The following is a 14,957-nucleotide window of genomic DNA, read 5'->3' on the forward strand; positions in this document are numbered from 1 at the left end:
AAGGATCCAAGTGGGTGAGCATTGATCCATATGATCTATACTCGTATGCATACAATAACTCGATCTAAGCTGTATACTGTCCAATGCTATATCGAACCTACTCCTTCTCCGATTTTGATCCTTTTCCAATGAGCGTCCGAGCAGCGGGCAGCGGAGAACATGTTCACGATACATCATAATCACCCCTCACCCTCCCATAACAATACCCCAAATCCAATACAGATCATCCCCACTCCCAACAAAGTTTGCGAGTCTGGTATCTGACCTAACCAGATGGAATCTATCAAAGCCACTAGACCGATAGTCAGGAGGTTCGCTACTGATGAAGTTGTTGGACCCCATAGACCAATGAGGACCATGAGACCGGCGTTCTATACACCCATCCAATGATATGTCGAGTGATAGGTAAGAAAACAAGACGGAGATGAGAATAATCAGACGAATTTATCGATTTAGTCAGCTCCGATACAGAAGTAGACAAGTGAATAAGGTTTTCGCCAAACTCACATAAATCGTACCTCCGGCAAAAACCAAACCGAGACATTCCCAAATCCTCCATACGTTCTCACCACTTGGCCAACTAAACTTTTCATACCCTGTCCAATCCAGGATCAAAATCGGTGGCCAGAGCAACAACAAGGTCGCAATACCTATACAGGAAGTGATTAAGTTGGCATGAAGTGCAGGAGGTAATTTGACTTGATGTTGAACATGATGGTTCGACGAGGAATGAGTCTGGGGATGAAGTAAAACTGCATTTGAAGTAGTTCGTGAAAGAGGTGGAGTCAATTCTATTGGTGTAGGTGTCGTATCTGTAGTTTCCTGTGAGAAGATAGGTCTATGATAAATTGTTATTCCCGAAGTTGAAGATAATTCTTCATCGTCTTCTGTCAATGTTGAAGATTGATGATGGGTCGGTAACGGTGTATATCCGTTGGGACTTGAAGAGGTTATACCTCCATGTCCTTCAGGTAAGGCAAGTTTGTATATCACTTCGTACAAGCCGAGAATGATGGCTCCTGTGTTGTGAGATTGAGGACAGTATTAGCAAGAGGTTTTGTATATGTGGTATCGTTGGTAGACCGTCGTCATTCGAAGTCATGTAAATCAAAAGAGCAAACCAGCTATACATTTCCTCTCTACTTCCCCAGCAAATGTAAGATTGAAGAGATGAATAAAAGACAACTCACCAAACAACATCACTGCATCACCCACCACTCTACCTACCAGCCCCTCTTCCCCAGACTTCATCCCATCCACACTGATGACCACCACCCCGGTGAATGCCAATACTATACTCCCAATCGTTATCTTACTGAGCGGTTGTCTCAATAACAACATACTAAATCCATAGGTCGCGAAAGCCGAAGTGGAATAAATAGCAGTGATATCCACAGGAGGTGATAGGCCCATAGCTACATACCATGATAAAGCAGGTATAGAAAGTATCATAGTCAAATATGTTATCTTCCTAGACCATATCGGTATTATATCTTTCCATGAGGACGAAGAAGGTAATTCCAATTGATCGATAATAACAAATCTAATTTCCCTTATATACGCTCCAATAGGTATCTTAGTGGTGAGAGAGAGGATCGAGAGGTGAATAGGAAATAGCAAAGCGAATGTCGAATGAGTCAGATAAAATGTAAAATACGGTTGATCATATCCCAATTTCGAGCTTAGCGTATGAGCGAATTCGGTTTGGATAGCTGAGGCGATGACGATGGCGATTAGGATTGATATGGGGAGTAAGAATGACTTGGTCGATGGGGGTAAAGATATCGTTGGAAGGTGTGAGGAGGATAGATGGGTATGAGTGGTGTAGGTCGGTATGGAGGATGACATTCTGATGTATCCCTGGTGTTGATGAGGTCTTGATTCTCCTGATTGAGTTGATATCACCTTGAGCTGGTCATTCTGCTTTATTCATCAATGTTGCTCGTGTCCTTTTTCAGTGTTTGTCGATTGGATTCAGATGAATCGCAAGTATTATTGGAGTTGAAGGTTGAAAGGAGGCGACCAGCACTTGACCAAACGACCGTATTTTTCTCTTTTCCTGGTATTCACTGAGCAGCGAATGTCTTGTTGAGCACACTAGGATATGCTGACTGAGAAAAGGATGTTCATCTCGTGTGTTGCTGTTGCTAGATCGAGTTGGGTGGAATGAGCTGTGGTCTGTGCAATGACTTTGATTGTTTATTTTATTTGACTATGATGCGTGCTGCGTGAATATTCACGTGTTTCGGTTAATTCGTCATTCCTCAACCGAGCCTAAACCCTATATTCCTATTGATATTCTACTCAGAGAGAGAGATCCATTACCTCTCTTCGTTGCAAACTGTCCATACATGCATGTTTTTACATGTTGACAAGTAAGTTGGGTAGTGACATAGAATGGTTCGGTAGCTATCTGTTGGACTTCCTTTTGAAATCACATCCTCAAGCTATCTATACCTTTGCCTTCTCACTCTCATTACCTAATTTACCTTCAGATACAACTTTACCATCGACTTCTCTAACGACCTATCAAACAATTGTACAAATCAGCATCTCACAACTATTTGGTAGTAACAAGTCAACTCACCTCCTGTCCTAGTTCTCTTACTCTAACTATATCATGTCCTATCAGACTAACATGTACGCCGGAATACAAGTATGGATCTATCACAGGATTTCAAACATGTCAATGGGTGCAATACAGATATGATATGATGCCCAGTAAGATCGTTACGCCCAGTGCGATACTTACAAGATCCAATCCTTATACCTTCCTTTTTGACCCTAGCTTGTAGTTCTGTCAAATACGGTGCAATCACAGATTCAGGTTTACTATTTCATTCAATCCCAGAATCCCACAATTCCAGCATCAGCGGATGTTCGGTACTGCACTGTATGTATGTACACCTAGATCAAAAACTTACGAAGTATAAATAAGATGTCTGAATGGTTTACTAGATGCAGGAGGTAAAGGAAGATACGGTGTCAAGGCCAGCAAGAGTTGTTGGAATAACGAAGGAATACCAGGGAAGACGCATAACTACATTGAACATAGAGCAAGTACATCTCATCAGCACGATGACCACTTCAACCGAACAATACTCTCGTTATCGATTTTGATCGAACGAATGGACTCTGTCTTTCATTGCAAAGGGAAGACTCGACGCAACCCACCTTTCCACCGAGTCTAACCACAGGAACCCACTTATCCCCTTCCACAAAAATCACCTCACTCTTACTCTTATTCTCATCTTTATCCACATTAGTAGGGAAAAGAGCCATCCTATCTCTGGCCTCTTTCTGAGCAGGAGTAGCCTTTGACAATTCCTCCTTACGTTGCGGAGTAGACAATTCCCACATCCTCTTGATCGTCTCGGGATCATGTTGCAGGGGAAGGTTGAATGCTTTACCGAGGGATTGATAGGTTATATCTACACAAGGGGTTTTTAGCATTCATATCGCACAGTACCTCAAATGCATCCTATAGAAAGCTAGATGTTGAACATGTAGAAAAAAAAAGCTACACTCAGCTCACCATCATGAGTGGGTCCAATCCCTCCTGAGGTAACTACGAAATCGTATTTCTCCGTCATTCGTCGGGCAGCTTCGACGCTGTGTCAATAATGGAATGACTTGGTGTCAGTCAGGGTCGCAGGAAACATCAAGCCATGCAGTCGTATCATAATAGAGAGATCGACGAAGGGATTGGATGCAGAGTATAACTCACATCTCATCTTCATCGTCCGCAATCACCTCTATACGTTTTCTAAGCAATATAAGCGAAGTATGAGTATCCTATTTCTGATCGAATACAAGTTACAATACCGGACCAGCTTACAATTCAATTCCAAGATCGAAACAGAATTGAGCAAAGAAGCTATCCCAGGAATCAGATATCAAATTTGGTTTGATCCTCAACCGGAGAGTATGGTATGATGCTCACTTAGAATTGGTATCTTTCGTTTTACCATTAAGCACTTCATCTCTGCAGATAGCCCATTCATTCGTTATTAGTTCTACTCAATGTAAGATGTGAAATCTACGATATACGATGAGTGAATAGGTGCACGAAGATTGACTAACCCGATGATGATACATCCAGCAGTTTGGATATACTTGCCCTCTCCTAAAGGATTAGCCACCGTAGATGGATCGGTAGGAAGTAATTTTTTTGTGGAAGCAGATTGCTGAGAGGGAGAAGCAGCTGGACTGGACATCGTTCTTCTACTTGTATATGACTGAGATCTCAAAATCCGAGTTGATAAAGCGGAAATACGTGGTCTGGCGAACGTGAGGTTGATTGAGGATGAGATTCGTTTTGATATATGATTACGATTATGAATATGTACACTTTTCGATAATATCCTTGAGAACGGTGTTCTAATTGACATTACCAAGATCGACCAAGAGGTATATATATACACACTTGTAGGAAGTACTGGTACAGTGCTGTATCGGATAGCTGGAATGGTGAGTTATCAAAAGTCGATATCGGGGAAATAACACAACATGACGCACGTCATCGGATCGACCACTGGAAACCAACATCTCAACCGGTCATCCATCTCATCAGAGTGGAACAAGAATACATCGTTGCGCAACATAGATATCGTGTTATCAGTCAAACGGGTCGAGGGTATAGTCAAACGTGTGGTCGACTTATTGAAATTAATAACTCCAGATATTGTACTGTACCATATTCATTCATAGTCAGACGAGATGGAGCTAAACGAGACAATCTGTATATTTCGTGTATTTTTGATTTGACCTATCACGACAAAGCACTACAACGGAATTTAAGCTAGAAAGATGAAGAAAGAGATAGAATGAGATCGTGAAGAAGAAGATAGATGGACAAGATATTGGATGAAATATTCTTGTATCTGGGCGACAAGCACGATTGACGTTTTCGTTTCAACCTAGAAATCACCTCCCATATCTCCCATATCTCCCATATCTCCCATATCACCACCTCCACCATCCTCGTATCCGTCCATGTAAGCGTCATTTTGGGACTACATGGTGTTATGATTAATGATTGCACGTGAGCTAAGCGCTATCAATGATTGACATGTGAGAGGAAGCATGGCTCACATCTGAGATCATATTACCAAGCATCATACCACCTAACAGACCACCACCTACACCTAGTGCGGCCTGTATGATCAATATAATTCCATTTCAGCTCGTGGTTACTTTTTCAATGAAGGTGTATACCGGTCGATCGAAACTTACAGCACCTCCCGCACCCATGCCTTGTCTCTGGGGTCTACCTTGATACACGGGTTGTTGCATATATCCACCTTGTTGTGGATATCCTCCATATCCTTGTTGAGGATAACCTCCATAACCTTGTTGAGGATATCCACCATATTGTTGTTGTTGGGGATATCCACCGTATTGCTGATGTTGTGGTCTATTATTACCTCCTCCAAATTTAGATAAAAATCCTCCTAGACCCTTTTTTTTCTCTTGGGGTGGTGGGGAAGTGTAACCCTGCGCAGGTGATTGAGCATACGATTGGTGCTGTTGGTACGGTTGAGGTGTAGATGACTGCTGTCCGCCGTAGGGCGAAGAGATATCTCGTTTTTCCTCATAAGAGTTGGTATTTTGCGAAGGGGGAGCACCGGGTGGTGGAGCGTAAGATTGATTCTGGGGTTTATCATCTGCTGGGCTGTCAATTGAAGACGAAACGTTATTACTTTGTGCCCGTAGAAGAAGAACCACAAATGCCAAGAATCAGGTGGCAAACCCAGTACTCACTGAGTCCATTGTGAAGCTGCCCCACCGGGTGCATTCTTATTAACGTAGAACCATGTTTTGTATTCCTCGTTGAACCTGTTCAGGTCAGCCATGGACCAGCGATTAGCATCCATGCCTTCGACTGAGTGAGATGGTACTCACTGAGTTATCCATCCGTCTGGTAATGGTCTTGAATCAGGATTGGCCGTCATGTCGTTGGTTTCTTGGCGAAGTGTTCAGATAAACGATAGAAGGGTGGCGAAGGCTACTGCGATTGAAGGATTAGATCAGAGTATCAAGCAGTGAGGTGAAGAGGGAAGATTGGAACGTGTATGTGAGGTAGAGAGGAACAAGGTGGAACAAACAGATAGATCGAAAGGATGGGTGGTTCTTCAATCTACGATATGATCCACATCATCCCATCATCCCATCCCATCACTCACCGGCCCACGGCCCACGGCCATCATCATCATCATCATCACAATAGGCTGGCTTGGCAGGGTCAGTGGAGGTACCCGTTTGATGAGACCACCGTGAGAAAGTTCGTTTGATGCCACAAAGATCATTCGGAAGATTCCGGAAATAACTCCGCCCTATAGGTTGTACGAGGGAGAGTGAGTGAGTATGGTGGGACCAACCGAGGGGATCAAATCCATTCGACGAATCAACGAGTGTCCGATTGGTAGCACCAGGGCAAGAGGCAACAACCAACGGACCAATTAATGTAAAAGTGTTACTTATAACATACATATACATCATCCTTCTTTAATATCCATAATCCCATAGATCATCCAAAATGGCTTCAGTAACCAGACTGAACCTCCTCCCCACCAGCCGAACCCTCGCTTCTGGCATACCCCTCGCTCCAAAGATCAACCTCGCCGTACCCGTCGGTATCTCTGGTGCTCACGGTCACGGACATGGTGCCGCTGGAGCTAGATCGGATGTACCTCAGGCTTGGGCTTTCAAGTCCGGATTCAGAGGACACGTAGGGAAGACCAATGGTGAGCGGATGCTTTCTTTTCTCAAAATATAGCACGGAGGATGTTCATCCGGCAAGGATGGTGAATTTGGACAATGGATCTGGAAAAAACACCTAAAAGATCGCGATGAGGAAGAGACTTAAGACAAGCAATTATGAGATATGGATATGAAGAGTTCTACTTCGAAGAGAATGATAGAACCATATATATAGTCATTTAATCGAAGCCATCAGACTATGCAATCGCAGATCAAAGGGAAAAGAAAAGCAAACTGATTTTCTACCTTTTGAATTCCGTTCAGCCCTTCCAACCTCATCATCCTTCCAACAACGACACTTTTCATCCACCCCCACTCCATCCGCCGCTCACCCAATGGCAGGAGCCACCGGTATCCCTCGAGCATCCGCCACTGGTGTACCCGATTTCTCCCCTTACAAAGCCAAGAACGCCTCATTGAACAGAACATTCTCATACTTCATGGTAGGAGGTTTAGGTGTCTTGGGTGCATCAGGTATCAAATCGACCGTATCGGACATCCTAAGTAATATGGCTGCTTCGGCGGATGTTTTGGCTTTGGCAAAGATCGAAGTTGAGATGGGTGCTATCCCAGAGGGTGAGTCTCCTTTTTTCTTTCCATCTTCGTCTGTGAATGCGATGGAAGAGAAAGGAGATTGGAGTTCGGGGCGGTTATCAGTAGATAATAATCGAACTGATTCACTTTCAAAGTGGATTGGATTGGATTGGATTGGGTTAGAATTGGAATGCCAAGGAAGGCAAATTACGATGCCGATGCCAGATTGTCGTCGATGGCCGAAAGATGATGGATCTTCATAAACCTATAGTCATGAACGAACATGCTAACTTTATTATCCCCTACCTCAGGTAAAAACCTCATCGTCAAATGGAGAGGAAAACCAGTATTCATCCGACACCGAACCCCAGATGAGATTGATGAAGCCAACCAAGTCGATGTCAAATCTTTGAGAGATCCCGAGAAGGATGATGATCGAGTACAAAGACCTGAGTGGTGAGTTCAATATGTCTTACCTCGTCGATGACAAACATAGTTCTCTGTATTTGCGGACTTCGCTGATATAACGTTTGCTCGACAGGCTCGTCATGTTAGGTGTCTGTACGCATTTGGGTTGTGTACCCATCGGTGAAGCTGGTGATTACGGAGGATGGTTCTGCCCATGTCACGGTTCCCATTATGATATCTCGGGTCGAATCAGACGTGGTCCCGCTCCTTTGAACCTTGAAGTTCCAGAATACTCCTTCAACGATGATGAGGAGAAGATCGTCATTGGTTAGGTTTCTGTTTATTGATACTATAGCATAACTTATATAGACGGAATGATCATGGGAGTTGGTTGATGGACTGGGGGTGGGCAGCTGTATGCAACGCATGGTTTTGGACCTTATGAAACTTCCAATTGCTGTTCATTGGTGTCATTCATCTGATCTGGATAAAAAGGAACTGAAGATTTGCTCCACATCTGTACTTACGATGATCATAGTAGGTTATCTATTTCGAAGCGCAATATCGACACTTTGCTTTAGCTTCAACAAAGCATATCCCATTATCATGTCGAGCTGGTTATCGGTGGTTTGACTCCAACAAAATCATTGACCAGATAAGAAAGATGATGATGGACTAAATCCAATAGCTTGTCTCCAGGCGAAAGGCCCGGTGGATGTCGGAAGAAAGATATGAGAAAGCGAAGCACCGATTGAATCCACTGAATCTACTGCTACACACTCATTGATCTATTGCAATAAGTAAGATGTTGATATTTTTGATGCAATTGGTGTGTAAATTCATGCTCATGCACTACTATCCTATGATAATCAAACCCTCAGGATCCCTTTACCGACCTTCTCAATCTGTTCCTTTACATCCAACACCCTTTCGATCAACCTTGGATCCCTCAATTGCGGTATGAAATACGGTAAGATATGTAAGTGGAAAGCCCTCTGGGCCGCTGGTGAACCATACTCGTTAAATATCGCTCCGAGTATCGATTCGACGGTCATTCCTAGGATTTTGGAGTCGCCTGATTCGCGGGATGTCTGATGAGGTGAAAGACAGTCAGTGTGAGGTCTTCATGGTAAAAGAGGATTAATTCTGGGGGTAGAATTAAAGGACGTAGGTAATATAGGTGAAGCAAAGCTTGAATGTGATGGGAAAAGGTGTGGACTCAGAAGCGAAGGTTTATGATATGGAAATAACACAAGACTTGTATATCTTCGTAAGGTAGAACGTAGGAGATAAATGAAACAAAAAGATCGGATCGGAATCCATCATTCTTGAGGCATTGTGTAGAATGTTGGCACCCAGTGAGTGTACAATGAGAACTCCTAACTCACCTCATTCCTATCCCATCGGACCACCTCCCCGATACCCCAAGATGGAGCCACCAACCTCCCAAGATTCCTCGTATCCCTCAGACCATCCAACCTATCTTCTAAACTCTTCCCTTTCAAGAAATCCGATGCATCCAACTTGAACTGCGTTTGCTGGGACGAAGCGAAGAATGAATCATGTATGAACATCGATAGGTACGTTTGGAACGCACGGCGTCCTATAAATGATAATCTCGAATTATGAGGTTCGTTCCCTATCGACGAAGAGACCGAGTCGGTATGACGTATGGCATGAGAATAGCGATATGATTTATGAGTTAATATTTGGAGGGAAAGTTCCGGTGAGAATTGTCGGTCGGAAGGGAGAGATAGAAGGTTGGTAAGGATTGATTGAGCTTCGATGGGTGTAAGTGAACGATGTGGTTTTCGCTCGAATTTCGTTGTACTTGGTCGAATGTAGTTGGATCTAGGAGGTAGGGATTGTGATGAAGAAGAGGATGAGGAGGAGGATAGTGGTTGTGGGTAAGCGGAGGGAGATTCTGCTAAAGCAGCTGCAGCCGAGTATGGTCTAGTGACTAGTAATTAGGAGATCATGTTAGCTTTAGCACAGTAAATTCAACTTGAATTGATCCACCAGCTCACCTTGCAATATCGTTCTTCTTCCTCCTCGAGATATGGATCTGCCCGATACGACAGGGGTGACCAGCTGCCTGGTCGATCGCATGACCGTTGAAGTTGAAGACGATGCGAATGCCATTTTGCGTGCTAACAGGTCGAACCGAATTGCGAAATTTTAATGATGAACAAGTCTTCCTACAAAGAGACGTGAGAACTCTCAATCGATCCTTGAGCGGACAAGCTCTTGACGGTCAGACCCTTGGTGATGATGATTTGTGTACTCGATTATCTATGTGCTTGGCTATTGATTAGCATATATCATCACTTGATTTTCGAAAAAGTCGAAAAGTCAAAGATCATCTCGAAGGTAGGTCGTATGCAGGCGGAACTATCATCGGCATTTACACGTGTGGCAATTGTCGACCAGGTGGTAGTAGTACACAACATGCCGGCGCGTGTAATTTGTGTTTTGATAATCTGATCGCGTCAGTCAAAAGTCAATGTTCAACATCAGCAACAGCAACAGCAACAGCAACAGCAACAACAACAAAGACAAAAATATCGATGATGGAATAGTCATCGCCGAGTTCACGACTTATATCATCAACATCACCTCTCAAAACCAAAAACTCAAAGGTCAAGAACACATCCTTTCCCCTCATCAGCGATTAAACCTTACAAACCACTTCAAAATGCCTCCACCACACCCTTTAAGGCGAGTCTCAACAGGTTCATTATCATCTCTCGCTCGTTCGACCGACCGAAATACCTCGTCACCATCTGGACTAGATCATCTGACAGGAGCAATGGTAGATCTCTCAGATGAAGTAGCCACATTGTCGTCGAACATCCAGCAGATGACCGCTCTTCATGATGCGCTGGGAACTTTCAACGAAGCCTTCGCCGGCTACTTGTATGCTTTGAAGATGAATGCTTTTTGTGTCGAATGGCCTCAGGTGGGTGTTTCTCCACTTCCAAATAATCCAATATTATACACTCATAAGTGTGATGATTGCAGTCAGCTAATATGTCTATTATTGTGTATGTGTAGGCGCCGAATGAACAGAGTTTCGCCAGGATGGAGTCGTTACAGGGTGAGTGAAGAAAGTTCACTTAGTACAATTCATCTCAACAGTGAATTCTGATCAAGCTGATTATTCCCGACTGGGTCAAATCAGAGCCTGAACACATACCTCAAGCAACAACTTCAGCTCAACCACCTACACCAATCTCAGCACCTTCTCGAACATCCTCCTCTACAAATCCAGCAGATATGACTTACGCAACTGCATACTCGTATTCTGAAGATGAACCCGTACCTCCTCCAAGAGCCAAAGCCACTGGGCTAAGGAAGCCTTCTGGTGGTGTAGCAGCTAAGAAGACCGCTGGCGCTGCAGCTGCTGCAAGGAAAAAGAGGGAGGTAAGTGATTTATCGGAGTGAAGGGTAGACAAGTTGCATGCTGAGTTGAGTATGGGATGATAGTTGGAAGTATCGGGGATCATAGATACCTTGCCGCTGGAGTATAGAGGCGGTGAACCTGTAAGTGCTTCGTAACAAACTTGAGAACGATCAGCATGACGTTTGTGACTAATACATGTACTTTGATCCATCACTCGTTAGGTCGAAAGAATGCGTATGGAGAAGGTTATCATGAAACTGATGGATCATCCTGAAGGTATACCACGTAAGTTCGTTCCTCTCACGTATACCATTAATACGATTAATCAACTAAAAAAATTCGAATTTTGATGTTTGACAGTGAAAGATATGATCTCTCCGCCTGATCTACCACAAGCCAAAGTGAATAAATGTTTGATAACGTTAGTAGCGAAGAAATTGGTCCAGAAACCTATAATAAATGTTAGTCCAGCTTGACCAATCTGGACTTAGTATGGAAAGCTGATAAACATTTTCGTATTTAGAAAGTCACTTTGTATAAATGGGTTGGAGTTTGAAAATCCTTCCTTTGTCCGTCGATCATGTATCCATACTACCTGTATCCCTGTCGGCATCTGAAATCCCACTTTTGGATCGAAGTTATCGCCATCATTATGAAACTAGCGAATTGAATATAGGACGAAACGGATCTGATTCGTCTTCCGTAGATCGTTGACTGGAGTTACTATCGTGCAGCATAAGATGACCAGGTACAGGGTACACCTTTAACCATATCTCTATCACTGCGCAAAAAGGCCTCAAAAGGGAAGAAGGCAGTTGACGACACTTTCTTTTTTTAAGGATCGACCTAGAACGCTTAGCTGGAACATTCGAAATCTGTCGACAAAGGATACATACCCAGATTAGCGTCGATATTCAGTCTCCGAATGAACTTGAGATCTTGGCGAATCGTACCGATCACAGATGGATAGATTGATGGATACCTTTGGAATTTGAAACAGGGTGTGACTACTTATGGAAGTTGAGGAAGGGAGAAATGGTCGATAATCTTCTTTCCCCTTCCTTACAATCTAAGCTAAATTGAATTCATGATTTAAACTGATTGACCGACAAATATACTACAATATCAATATAGTAATATCCAGAGAAAGTCTAGATTCCAATCATCAATCAAGTACACAGAACAAGATGGATATAGTATCTCAAATAGTGAATCGATAATCAGTAAGATTTCATTAAAATCCAAATCCACCTCCTTCCCCTTTTATCTTTCGTTGCTTTATCCTAACCTATCAACGTATACTATCATAACATCATTTTCACACCAATTTGATCGTCATCTTTATGGCTATTACTGTTGCTATTACTATTTCTGAGAGATAGTATACAGTACACCGTACAAACTAAATCCATTCATTGATCATCCCATACGATACTATACTTGATATTATATCATTTCTTCTTTCGACTGTCCATCATACATCGAACTCTCTTTCCTTTTTATACCTGTTTCTACTGCGAAACAGCATAGTACTTCGGCAACTGTTCTACTGAACAACAGCTCAGCCCAGCCCAGCCTGATTGGCTATCGCGTCTTCTCACATATGACAAGCTCCTTCTCTCCTTCTCTTCCTGTTGAATGATCATCTCAATCAACTGGTTTGACCCCCCCATTCTCGCCTTAGGACAATATGCGTTTGGCACTGTCTACTACTTTGTTGATCTTTTCTCTCTTATTGATAACTACCACGGCTCATCCTTCTGGTCATCCAAGACGTCGACATGCAAATAGACAACGGAGAAGTCGAGTTCAACTTTCAACTTCAACTATAAATACTCCCACGACAGCCATTACAACTCCTCAAAATGGAATCACAAATGACAACACCACTGAACCGACTGCTTTGGGTCTTTGGACCCCTTCATCCGCTTCTGTTGCTGGTACCTCGAATGCCAATGCTGCTGCTGCTGCTGCTCCTCAAGCTTCCGCCTCTGCTTCCGCTTTAGGTTTGTTCACCCCTCCGTCCGAAGATGAAGGTACCCCCGACTCCGAAGCTGGCTCAGAGGGATACGGAGGTTGGGGTGGCGGAGGTGGTGGTGGTGGAGGTAAGAAAGGTGGATGGGGTGGTGGATCATGGAGAGGTGGCGGTTGGGGCGGTGTACAATCACAACAGCAATCGCAACCTTCATCTGCTCCAGTTGCTAGTGATATGGGTGTTGACATCTCAGCAGGAGTCGATGTGAGTATATTGAAAGCTGGTGGAGGCGCTGGTTATGGTGGATATGATGCGCAATCTACTGCTCCTGCATCACAGCCATACGCATATCAACCTCCTGAGAGTCAACCGTACTCCGAAGCACCAGTACCTTCCATCTCATCACCTTCTTACGTCGCCCCGCCAGCTACTACGAGCTATGAGAGACCTCCAATCTATTCGAGCAATTACATAGAAGTTACAGAATGGTACACTCCTTCTACGCCAGGCACATCTTCATACCAAGCTCCAGCCTTGTCCGGTCAGACCGACGAGGGTGCCATCCCAACTTCTCAAATGTACTCTCCACCACCAGTCGCTGGTACACCTACACCTACTCTTCCAAACTCGCCTTCAGCTGCAAATACAGGATATTCATCATCCACAGCTGGAGGATACTCTTCAAACGCCGTGGTAACCTCGGGTGGACGGGTTGTTCACACATCGTCATGGAAATCTTCCTGGACAAATTCTTGGTCCAACGCTCCGTCGACCACCTCTCAAGCTCCCGTAGCTACAAGTGCACCGCAAGATGATGATCAGAGGAAATTTGTGGATTGTCATAATCAATGGAGAAATCAATATGGTGAGGCCAATCTATGTACTTCACTTCACATCACCAAATGATGAACTGAAAACTGATTTTATCTCTGGTTGTTCGGATCATCTGTGATCGACAGGCGCAGGAAACGTCTCGTGGGGTGATGAATTGGCAAGTTACGCTAATACCCATGCGAGCGTTTGTGCTTCTATGACACATACGTGAGTCCAAACAAACATGTCCTCATGTCATATCGAGTTTATTGTATTTGACTGATTGATGATGATATAGTAATGGACCATACGGTGAGAACCTGTGAGTGGAGTAATGTTGAATTTATCGACTGGGACAGCGTTTGGAGAAGGACGATACTGATGATCTGATGATGACCACTACAGAGCAGCAGGTACAGATGGGTTTATGGATATCATCAGCTCGATTGGAATGTGGATGGATGAAGCTTGTGAGTACAGTATACCTTGATAAGTCAGCCCTGCAACCTACAAATTGAGCAATCTGTTCCTCTCGGTCGACGAATCACAAGGATTCAAGACACATGCTAATACAAGTCCTTGTCCTTTGTTAGCTGACTATGATGCAAGTAATCCGACTTATAGTCATTTCACACAGGTGAGTTGTCCTTAAATGAAGGTCCTACATGATCGAATACTCAAATCCCGAACATATGCTTCACTCTGTAGGTTGTTTGGAAAGAGACTACTACTATTGGATGTGCAGCTATAAACTGTGGTGCCAACACCGGTATGGCAGTGAGTGTCTGCCCTCTTCTGGAATCATTTACAAAGGTCTGCACTGGCGACTAGACTATGATGTGAGTATCGGTGCTGATGGCCTGACATGATGATGGTGTGAAAATATAGGGCCAAATATATATCATGTGTAAGTGTTATAGTCTCTTGATTCTCGCCCGTCCTACTTGCGCACAAGCTGACTTACATTATGGTGGCCGTTTAGGCGAATATCACCCAAGGGGTAATGTCATAGGTGCATTCGCCCAAAATGTCGGTAAGAAATAAGGCCAGATCTATAATTCT

General features: G+C 43.7%; 7 protein-coding genes across 7 annotated transcripts; 3 read left to right on the forward strand and 4 right to left on the reverse strand.

The window, feature by feature from the left end:
- Positions 1–179: 179 nt before the first annotated feature.
- Positions 180–1,848, reverse strand: I203_102788 (uncharacterized protein; the record flags this gene model as incomplete). Its single annotated transcript, XM_019147066.1, has 3 exons — positions 180–371; positions 508–1,019; positions 1,191–1,848. 3 exons carry the CDS (start codon positions 1,846–1,848, stop codon positions 180–182), a joined length of 1,362 nt encoding a protein of 453 aa, XP_019003616.1.
- Positions 1,849–2,451: 603 nt separating this feature from the next.
- Positions 2,452–4,217, reverse strand: I203_102789 (uncharacterized protein; the record flags this gene model as incomplete). The annotated part of the gene is made up of 10 exons (XM_019147067.1): positions 2,452–2,526; positions 2,588–2,664; positions 2,753–2,832; positions 2,925–3,040; positions 3,175–3,431; positions 3,536–3,612; positions 3,728–3,766; positions 3,839–3,877; positions 3,944–3,985; positions 4,084–4,217. 10 exons carry the CDS (start codon positions 4,215–4,217, stop codon positions 2,452–2,454), a joined length of 936 nt encoding a protein of 311 aa, XP_019003617.1.
- A 702-nt stretch (positions 4,218–4,919) lies between these two features.
- On the reverse strand, positions 4,920–5,954 carry I203_102790 (uncharacterized protein; the record flags this gene model as incomplete). The annotated part of the gene is made up of 5 exons (XM_019147068.1): positions 4,920–5,015; positions 5,095–5,157; positions 5,236–5,674; positions 5,764–5,838; positions 5,905–5,954. 5 exons carry the CDS (start codon positions 5,952–5,954, stop codon positions 4,920–4,922), a joined length of 723 nt encoding a protein of 240 aa, XP_019003618.1.
- A 584-nt stretch (positions 5,955–6,538) lies between these two features.
- I203_102791 (ubiquinol-cytochrome c reductase, iron-sulfur subunit) lies at positions 6,539–8,036 on the forward strand (the record flags this gene model as incomplete). The annotated part of the gene is made up of 4 exons (XM_019147069.1): positions 6,539–6,746; positions 7,027–7,338; positions 7,608–7,752; positions 7,838–8,036. 4 exons carry the CDS (start codon positions 6,539–6,541, stop codon positions 8,034–8,036), a joined length of 864 nt encoding a protein of 287 aa, XP_019003619.1.
- Positions 8,037–8,573: 537 nt separating this feature from the next.
- On the reverse strand, positions 8,574–9,846 carry I203_102792 (mitochondrial 54S ribosomal protein mL57; the record flags this gene model as incomplete). The annotated part of the gene is made up of 3 exons (XM_019147070.1): positions 8,574–8,795; positions 9,093–9,664; positions 9,732–9,846. 3 exons carry the CDS (start codon positions 9,844–9,846, stop codon positions 8,574–8,576), a joined length of 909 nt encoding a protein of 302 aa, XP_019003620.1.
- Positions 9,847–10,399: 553 nt separating this feature from the next.
- Positions 10,400–11,663, forward strand: I203_102793 (uncharacterized protein; the record flags this gene model as incomplete). Its single annotated transcript, XM_019147071.2, has 7 exons — positions 10,400–10,663; positions 10,759–10,801; positions 10,886–11,127; positions 11,191–11,247; positions 11,329–11,392; positions 11,468–11,568; positions 11,631–11,663. 7 exons carry the CDS (start codon positions 10,400–10,402, stop codon positions 11,661–11,663), a joined length of 804 nt encoding a protein of 267 aa, XP_019003621.2.
- Positions 11,664–12,797: 1,134 nt separating this feature from the next.
- Positions 12,798–14,939, forward strand: I203_102794 (uncharacterized protein; the record flags this gene model as incomplete). Its single annotated transcript, XM_019147072.1, has 8 exons — positions 12,798–13,947; positions 14,042–14,123; positions 14,194–14,217; positions 14,301–14,365; positions 14,489–14,532; positions 14,604–14,672; positions 14,784–14,802; positions 14,878–14,939. The coding sequence occupies 8 exons, from the start codon at positions 12,798–12,800 to the stop codon at positions 14,937–14,939; spliced, it is 1,515 nt and encodes a 504-aa protein (XP_019003622.1).
- Between the last annotated feature and the right edge of the window lie 18 nt (positions 14,940–14,957).

The sequence above is a fragment of the Kwoniella mangroviensis genome, assembly GCF_000507465.2.
Source record: "Kwoniella mangroviensis CBS 8507 chromosome 1 map unlocalized Ctg01, whole genome shotgun sequence".
In the NCBI taxonomy this organism is placed as follows: Eukaryota; Fungi; Basidiomycota; class Tremellomycetes; order Tremellales; family Cryptococcaceae; genus Kwoniella; species Kwoniella mangrovensis.